This window comes from Berghia stephanieae, chromosome 11 (genome assembly GCF_034508935.2).
Source record: "Berghia stephanieae isolate SIO BIC M18660-M18661 chromosome 11, UCSD_Bste_1.3, whole genome shotgun sequence".
NCBI classification, from domain to species: domain Eukaryota; kingdom Metazoa; phylum Mollusca; class Gastropoda; order Nudibranchia; family Aeolidiidae; genus Berghia; species Berghia stephanieae.
In genome coordinates, this window is record NC_088370.1 from 42,049,817 (window position 1) to 42,059,816 (window position 10,000).

At 38.8% G+C, this 10,000-nt stretch overlaps 1 protein-coding gene across 1 annotated transcript in view; it reads right to left on the reverse strand.

Moving 5' to 3' along the window:
• LOC144956430 (uncharacterized) overlaps positions 1–10,000 on the reverse strand; it is a 143,796-nt gene that overhangs the window by 30,759 nt on the left and 103,037 nt on the right. The window contains exons 4-5 of the mRNA XM_078886931.1: positions 5,549–5,680; positions 4,685–4,798 (exon numbers count right to left, since the gene is read on the reverse strand). Coding sequence (XP_078743057.1) covers positions 4,685–4,798; positions 5,549–5,680 — 246 coding nt within the window. The remainder of the gene's footprint in view (positions 1–4,684; positions 4,799–5,548; positions 5,681–10,000) is intronic.

Below are 10,000 nucleotides of genomic sequence, written 5' to 3' on the forward strand. Positions count from 1 at the left end.
CTGAATCGAGTGCTCCACCAACTGAGCTATCCTGACCAACATCCCCCCCCCACCCCTACCCCCTTAACATTAACACATTTTTAAAAGGAAAATTAAGGTGTTTTTTTTTTCAGGTTTATATACAGGTCATATAATTTCGAGTCTCTGGTCAATTTTAATGTTAAAAACACTTTTTTTTTTCATCTGGTTCATCTCGCCATAATGCCCTGTTTATACGGTCCGAGGGTTGCGTTTTCAGAAATAATACATACATTATAGTTATTTCCCCTTGTTTCTATGGCAACGGCTTCCCTGGTTATATCAAATGGTAGGACGGCCAGTACTTCTACTTATAAAATTACTCTGTTAACACAAAAATAGATAATCCAATTACGTTTGGAAAATGGTTAAAAACTGAAATATTCCGTAGAGTATATTGCTATGCTTTTGTGCATTAGAATGTGTTCTTACCCCTCCCACCACCCAGCCGTAATTGGATAGGTGGATCTGTAGATTTGTCTGAAAGTACTTTTCGATAAACTAGCGTATTATCCAAAGGATAGCAAGCAATTGTTATTGATACATTCCATGCTGTAGAAACGGGTTGGACACCGGCTCAATGAGCCTAGCGGCTCCGAATGACAACAAGAATGGATGACTTTGGCGTCAGTCTGCTCTGTGCATTTGTTTTAAAAACCGTCAGTTGCGTGATCAGTTCTCATTCCTCTCACCAATTTATAAAATTAAAGTGCAAAATTCCGACAGAGTGCTGGTAAATTGATCAGGTGGATATAGCAGGTGAGTATTTTTATTTAAAGCGTAATAACTATATTAACACCTGTAGTGTTTGCTGAATTTAACAGGTACTGCCATTGTTTACTCAATAATGGTCTGTTCGGACTGTCCGAATCAGATCATCAAGGGGCGTGGTTTCGTCCTTTTACACTATCAGATAATTGATGCTAGATTCAGTCTTTTATCGTCCCAACCAGTGAGGTATAATAATAATAATATGACAAACGTTTAAAGTGTTTAATTACTGTACATTTTGTTAATGATCAAAAACGATAATGATGGTGTTAATGTCGGTGAAAGAGATGATGATATTAATAATTGTGATAATGCTATTAATTTGATGATGATGATGATGATGATGATGATGATGATGATGATGATGATGATGATGATGATGATGATGATAGTATCATAATTATAATATCATTAATATAAAAAATGGTGATATGATCAAAATATTCTAATAAAGAATTCAATGCATAAATGTGTTTATTTGCAGGGCGTTTCAATAATAAATGGTCTACTTCCAACTTTACTCAATTATTCGTTATGTTTTGTTTTTTGCTTTGGGTTGATTCATTTTTACCTTTCTTTTTTTTTTTTTTTTTTTTTTTTTTGTCTTCTATTTTTTTATTGATTTTGTTTTGTTTGTAGCTTATTTTCCGACTTTTAATAATATAAAATGGTTGCATTGAAGCGTTTCTCGAATCAAAGTCATCCTGGCTAATTTGTGAGATTAAACTGAACAAAAAAATCCCATAATTGAATTCGATTAACAGAACTGCCACCAGAAACCCCCTCCCCCCCCCCCCTACCCGCTTGCCATACCCATACTTTCACAAAACTTTGATTAAAAGTTGGACTCATTTTAATTATAGTTTCTTTTCTGAGGGTTTACTTCAAATGTTGATATAGTTTGTATTTTAAATTTAAAATATATTAATATAAAATTAAAATGTTATTTATAAAATCATTATAGCAATTAAAATAAATAGTCATTAATAGTCTTAATAATTAAATTATAATTCTATAATAAGTCTTTACATTTCACAAATAAGTCATAATTAGTGATTTTAAGCTGTTTCAAGTAATAATCTATTGATATATCAATAAAATAATATTAATAATAATATTATAATAATAATAAATAATAATATAATAATAATAAATAATATATAATAATAATAATAAGTAATTATATAATAAATAATTAAATACATAATATATGTTAATAGACGTATTGGAAACTACTGAATAATAAAAAGAAAAAGGGTTTAAAACATATTTTTAAAGAAAATTATAATCTCAAAAAATAAAGAAAAAGAAAGAAATATAGATAGATATTGTTTAAAGTTTATTTATCTTAGACTTTCGCCAATTATTATACTCGTACAATCTGATGGCAATATACATGAAAAATAGTCAATCTAATATGCGTGTTATTAAACTCACTCAACCCTAACACCTACTATATCCGTAGTTTACTCTGGTTACTTTTACCCCATGCCTATTTATTACATTTTTATGAGACAAATTATAGGCGCTCTAATATCAAAGCTAACGTTTTCAGTTTTTGCTTGTTAATGATAGTTGAATAAAACTATCTATGTACATGCTCATTTTTAATACATTTTTTCCTGGATTGAGTGAGTTAATATACTAGAGCTGATTACTGAGAACAAAGAAAATATTGGACTGGAACGCTCAGGGCAGAAGATCAAGGGGAAGGTTCATGGGGAAGATGGAGAAGAATTAAAGAAGTTGATATATAGGGAATAAGATTAGCGGAAGAATAGCGTCCCTTGATTGGACGTCACCTTACAGAGAGAACGTCAATTTGGTTTTGAAGTGTCTCAAGTCGCTTTCACCGGAAGCGAGGACGAGAGACGCATGAGCACAACCAACATGACGTTCTGTCTCTAATAACTTTTCCGCCGGTGACGTCACAGACTATGGGTGACGTCCAATCAGGGGACGCTACTCTTCTGCTAATCTCATTCCCTATAGAACAGTGAAAAGACATGGAACGGGATAAAAAAAAGTTAGCTCAGAATAGAGAAGGATGGAAACTGTTTGTCTGTGGCCGATAGCCTGACCCAGGGTGGAAAAGGCAATGATGATGATGGCTTAAGGAATGCATTATATCTCCCTCTCTATTTATCCTCCTGTTGATCATCCTCATCATCATCTTCATCATCATCATCATCATCATCATCATCATCATCATCATCACCATCATCATCATCATCATCATCATCATCATCATCATCATCATCATCATCATCATCATCATCACCATCATCACCATCATCATCATCACCATCATCACCATCATCATCATCATCCTCATCATCATCATCATCATCATCATCATCATCATCACCATCATCATCATCATCATCATCATCATCATCATCATCAGCATTTTCATCACCATAATCATCATCACCATCGTCGTCATCATTGTCGTTGCTGAGTATTCCTCATATATTTAATATTTAAACAATCTATTTGAAAACGGTGTGTAAAGCCGGCTAATTTTTTGGATTTATTTTCTTTTTTTTTTTTTTTTTTTGGAAGGGGGGGGGGGGGGGGTAAGAGACAGGCATGTACTGAAATCACAGTTTTGCCCACAATTTAAAACCCCACAATTGTAAAAGACAATCAAAGCAACTATATGAAAGACTAGGAAATGTGCCAAATAGCCCAAATAGTGCATGACAAGTGACCACAGGAATCCCGAGAGGACCAAGTGAGCTGGTGAAGGACTGAGTGGAGTTGAGTGTAGTGCATGAGTAGAGTGGTATGAGTGAGTGAGTGTGAGTGAGATGAGTATGAGTGAGGAGTGAGTGAGTGAGTGAGTGAGTGAGTGAGTGAGTGAGTGAGTGAGTGATGAGTGAGTGAGTGAGTGGTAGTGAGTGAGTGAGTGAGTGAGTGAGTGAGTGAGTGAGTGAGTGAGTGGTTGAGTGAGTGAGTGAGTGAGTGAGTGAGTGAGAGTGAGTGAGTGAGTGAGTGTGAGTGAGTGAGCGAGTGAGTGAGTGAGTGAGTGAGTGAGTGAGTGAGTGAGTGGTTGAGTGAGTGAGTGAGTGAGTGAGTGAGTGAGTGAATGAGTGAGTGAGTGAGTGAGTGAGTGAGTGAGTGAATGAGTGAGTGAGTGAATGAATGAGTGAGTGAGTGGTTGAGTGAGGAATGAGTGAGTTGAGTGAGATGATGGTGGAGTGTTGAGTGAGTGAGTGGTGAGTGGTGAGTGAGTGATGAGTGAGTGAGTGATGTGGAGTGTGAGGGGAGTGAATGAGTGAGTGAGTGAATGAGTGAGTGAGTGAGTGAGTGAATGAGTGAGTGAGTGGTTGAGTGAGTGAGTGAGTGAATGAGTGAGTGAGTGAATGAGTGAGTGAGTGAGTAAGTGAATGAGTGAGTGAGTGAGTGAGTGACAGGAAATCGTCGTCAACGTTATATCATTATCATAGATTTTACTATTTCCTTGATCATCAAAATGTGTCAACATTAAATTAAATAAGAGAAAATAATAAATACGTAAATGGTAAATTGATAAATAGATAAATAAATAAATGAATAAATAAATAAATGACCAGATCAGTAAAAAAAAATAACTAAATATAATTATAAATAAATCTGTAGATAAATATATAATTAAATTATATAATTTTTCAGTACATATAAAGTACAAAATATGTATATAAATAAATAGATAAATTTAGTATTAAATATATGTGTAAATTAATAGCCAAATAATTAAGTATATAAATATAGAAAAATAAATAAATAAAAAAAAATAAAGACATAAATAAATAAATGAAAAAATAAACTGATATGTCAATAAATAATTAAATAAATAACTAATAAATAAAATAATAAATAAATAGGTAAATAAATAGATAAATAGACTGACCGTCATAAGACAGGACCCCGTCCCCATCTTTGTCCACAGATCTCATGAATTCGGCCACTTCTTTATCGGACAAATTCTGACCTAGTTTGGCCACTGCTGCCCGGAATTCTCTGGCTGTAATTAGGGAAATGAAGACACATTAATTCATTACGATGACCAAATAAAAACTTTAAAAAAAAGAATAAGAGGCAACAACAACAACAAGAACAACAAAACAACAAAAAAAAAAACAAGAATGATAATAACATTCCCGCCCCGTTTCCCAAATAGTTTTTTTTTCTTTTAAAATATTGATGCTATGCGTATAAATTTAAGATTTCTTGATATTTTCTTAATCCCGACTAATCACCGTTTTTAGGTTTTAGATCGCATTTTCACTTAAGAATAATTTTCAATCAAATTACGAAAAATAATTGTTTTTTAAAAATACTTTCATGATCATTAAAAAAAAACACCAATCAAAAACTAAAGCATTTATATAGCGTAATATCCACTAGACTAAATGTGCTAAAAGCGCTTTACAGGATTGTCATCAATATTTGAACTAAATTATTTCTTACTAAATTTTCATAAATTAGACTGAAAAGTCAGTTTCCATTATCAATACTGCATTGAGAGGATGTATTATCACACATATGTAGTGGCTCATTCATCGTGTTTTATTGACAAAGGGGCAACCCGAAACGTCCATATCATCTGTCTTTTTAAATTGAATTGACGCTTATATATGCCATTATATCGTTGTTGTTTTTATCGTCAATAAACAAAGAGACACATGTAAGTTTAAGACTGATTCACGTTTAAGAAGCCGGGATAAACCCCGATTAGCTGGGTTTTCTTGATAAATAATACCATGAGGCTTACCAGATATGACGCCGTCTCCATTGAGATCGAATGACCTAAAAGTGTCCTTCACTTCTTTGTCCAGCTCCTTCATGGCTGTATAATGGATTGCAATCAAGGGAAGGAACTCAGGAAATTCAATATAACCGCTGCCTGTGAAATGAATTTACATTGTTATCTCGCTTTGTAATGTAAAAGAGAAAAAAAAGAAGGTGGAGGGCGCACACAATATTATTCACAAACATACAATCACCCAAAAATACACAATCACAAACAAGAATACATACACAAACACACACACACAAACACACACACACACACACACAATTTCTTTGTCAAGCCCCTTCATAGTTGTGTAATGGATTGCAATCAAGGGAAGAAACTCGGGGAATTCCACATAACCGCTACCTGTGAAAAGTATTTGCACGGTTATCCCGCTTGGTAAAATAATGGAAATGAGGTGGAAGACACTCACAATAGGGAATGAGATTAGCGGAAGAGTAGCGTACCTTGATTGGACGTCACCGGCGGAGAAGTTATTAGAGATAGAACGTCATATTGGTTTTGCGCATGCGTCTCTCGTCCTCGCGTCCGGTGAAAGCGGCATGAGACACTTCACCGAAAGAGAGGACGAGAGAGACGCATGCGCAAAAACATGTTGACGTTCTCTCTGTAAGGTGACGTCCAATCAAGGGCCGCTACTCTTCCGCTAATCTCATTCCCTATACACTACACAAACATGTATACAGATACGCATACATACATTACACGCACTCGCACATACGCAGACATTGCGTACAAACAGCCACACACATAAATTACATGCAAACTGATAGATATATAAAAAACAGAGACATCATCCATCAATCAATCATACGGCTACCCGTCTATTCAACAATTCACATATCAATTAATGCATGCATACATACATACTTACATAAACACACACATAATGCATATAATCAGGACGTCCTTCAAGGATAATAATCATTATATATATATTAATAAATAAAAATCAAACTCCCTTTATTTAACAAATTAAAAAAAAATGTCTTAAGAGTCTAATCTAAAGAAAGACCGGAATAGCCCAGCTCGGCGCATAGTTGAGTCCTCTTTACTCACATTCTCTCACCGTACTCAAGTGTAAAAATGAGTACCCGGCCGTCAACAGCCGTTGTCTCTGTCGAAATACATTTGTAATATCACCTAACAGGGGTCACGTCTCGTTCTCCTACGTGTTATGTGCTGCTGTTGGTCAGGGATCCTTTTGTAAAGCGCTTTGAGCACATTTAGTGGGCATTGCGCTATATAAAAGCTCAAGTTTGTTTTGTGTTGTTTTGTTGTTTGTTTGTTTTTTGTTATTGTTTTTTTTTTTTTTTTTTTGCTGTTTTTTTTGGTGTTTTTTTTATTTGTTTTTATTTTTATTTTTCGGGGAAGCGAGGGGGGGGGGGGGAAATAGCGTTATGGTAGTGATTTGGGTGTGTTGGATGTGTAGTGTGGGGTGGTGGTTGGTGCTGGGGCTGTGTTGTGGTGAAAGTGTGGGTTGTGGGGTGTGTTGTTGTAAGAGTGGCGACGTTGGTTATATGTGGGAGTTGTGGCGGTGGGTTGTTGTTGTAGAGTGGCGACGTTGTTATATGTGGCAGTTTGTGGTGGGTTGTGGGGTTGGTTGTTTGTAAGAGTGGCGACTGGTTATATTGGTGGCAGTTGTGGTGTTGTGGGGTTGTTGTTGTAAGAGTGGCGACGTGGTTATTGGTGGCAGTTTGGTGTTGTGGGTTGTTGTTGTAAAGTGGCGACGTGGTTAATGGTGGCAGTTGTGGTGTTGTGGGGTTGTTGTTGTAAGAGTGGCGACGATGGTTATATATTGGTGGCGTTGTGTGTGTGCGATTTTGTGGGGTTGTTTGTTGTGTAAGAGTGGCGACGATGGTTATATTGGTGGCAGTTGTGGTGGTTGTGGGGTTGTTGTTGTAAGAGTGGCGACGATGGTTATATTGTGGTTGCGTGTGGTGTTTGGGGGCGAGTTATGTGCAGTTGTGTGTGGGGTTGTTGTTGTAAGAGTGGCGACGATGGTTATATTGGTGGCAGTTGTGGTCGTTGTGGGTTGTTGTTGTAAGAGTGGCGACGTGGTTATATTGGTGGCAGTTGTGGTGATTGTGGGGTTGTTGTTGTAAGAGTGGCGACGATGGTTATATTGGTGGCAGTTGTGGTCGTTGTGGGGTTGTTGTTTAAGAGTGGCGACGATTGGTTATATTGTGAGTGGGGATTGTGGGTTGTGTTAGAGTGGCGAGATGTTATATGTGGCAGTTTGTGTTTGTTGTTGTTAAGAGTGGCGACGTTGGTTATATTGGTGGCAGTTGTGGTGTTGTGGGGTTGTTGTTGTAAGAGTGGCGACGATGGTTATATTGGTGGCAGTTGTGGTCGTTGTGGGGTTGTTGTTGTAAGAGTGGCGACGATGGTTATATTGGTGGCAGTTGTGGTGTTGTGGGGTTGTTGTTGTAAGAGTGGCGACGATGGTTATATTGGTGGCAGTTGTGGTCGTTGTGGGGTTGTTGTTATAAGAGTGGCGACGATGGTTATATTGGTGGCAGTTGTGGTGATTGTGGGGTTGTTGTTGTAAGAGTGGCGACGATGGTTATATTGGTGGCAGTTGTGGTCGTTGTGGGGTTGTTGTTATAAGAGTGGCGACGTTGGTTATATTGGTAGGCAGTTGTTGGTGAGATTGTGGGGTTGTTGTTGTAAGAGTGGCGACGATGGTTATATTGGTGGCAGTTGTGGTCGTTGTGGGGTTGTTGTTGTAAGAGTGGCGACGTTGGTTATATTGGTGGCAGTTGTGGTCGTTGTGGGGTTGTTGTTGTAAGAGTGGCGACGATGGTTATATTGGTGGCAGTTGTGGTCGTTGTGGGGTTGTTGTTGTAAGAGTGGCGACGATGGTTATATTGGTGGCAGTTGTGGTCGTTGTGGGGTTGTTGTTGTAAGAGTGGCGACGATGGTTATATTGGTGGCAGTTGTGGTCGTTGTGGGGTTGTTGTTGTAAGAGTGGCGACGATGGTTATATTGGTGGCAGTTGTGGTGTTGTGGGGTTGTTGTTGTAAGAGTGGCGACGATGGTTATATTGGTGGCAGTTGTGGTCGTTGTGGGGTTGTTGTTGTAAGAGTGGCGACGATGGTTATATTGGTGGCAGTTGTGGTGGTGTTTGTGGGGTTGTTGTTGTAAGAGTGGCGACGATGGTTATATTGGTGGCAGTTGTGGTCGTTGTGGGGTTGTTGTTGTAAGAGTGGCGACGTGGTTATATTGGTGGCAGTTGTGGTCGTTGTGGGGTTGTTGTTGTAAGAGTGGCGACGATGGTTATATTGGAGGCAGTTGTGGTCGTTGTGGGGTTGTTGTTGTAAGAGTGGCGACGTTGGTTATATTGGTGGCAGTTGTGGTCGTTGTGGGGTTGTTGTTGTAAGAGTGGCGACGATGGTTATATTGGTGGCAGTTGTGGTCGTTGTGGGTTGTTGTTTAAGAGTGGCGACGATGGTTATATTGGTGGCAGTTGTGGTCGTTGTGGGGTTGTTGTTGTAAGAGTGGCGACGATTGGTTATATTGGTGGCAGTTGTGGTGTTGTGGGGTTGTTGTTGTAAGAGTGGCGACGATGGTTATATTGGTGGCAGTTGTGGTCGTTGTGGGGTTGTTGTTGTAAGAGTGGCGACGATGGTTATATTGGTGGCAGTTGTGGTCGTTGTGGGGTTGTTGTTGTAAGAGTGGCGACGATGGTTATATTGGTGGCAGTTGTGGTCGTTGTGGGTTGTTGTTGTAAGAGTGGCGACGATGGTTATATTGGTGGCAGTTGTGGTCGTTGTGGGGTTGTTGTTGTAAGAGTGGCGACGTTGGTTATATTGGTGGCAGTTGTGGTCGTTGTGGGGTTGTTGTTGTAAGAGTGGCGACGTGGTTATATTGGTGGCAGTTGTGGTCGTTGTGGGGTTGTTGTTATAAGAGTGGCGACGATGGTTATATTGGTGGCAGTTGTGGTCGTTGTGGGGTTGTTGTTGTAAGAGTGGCGACGTTGGTTATATTGGTGGCAGTGTTGTGGTGTGTGTGGGGTGTGTTTGTTGTAAGAGTGGCGACGATGGTTATATTGGTGGCAGTTGTGGTCGTTGTGGGGTTGTTGTTGTAAGAGTGGCGACGATGCGTTATATTGGTGGCAGTTGTGTGGTTGTGGGGTTGTTGTTGTAAGAGTGGCGACGATGGTTATATTGGTGGCAGTTGTGGTCGTTGTGGGGTTGTTGTTGTAAGAGTGGCGACGATTTGGAATATTGGTGGCAGTTGTGGTCGTTGTGGGGTTGTTGTTGTAAGAGTGGCGACGTTGGTTATATTGGTGGCAGTTGTGGTCGTTGTGGGGTTGTTGTTGTAAGAGTGGCGACGTTGGTTATATTGGTGGCAGTTGTGGTCGTTGTGGGGTTGTTGTTGTAAGAGTGGCGACGTTGGTTATATTGG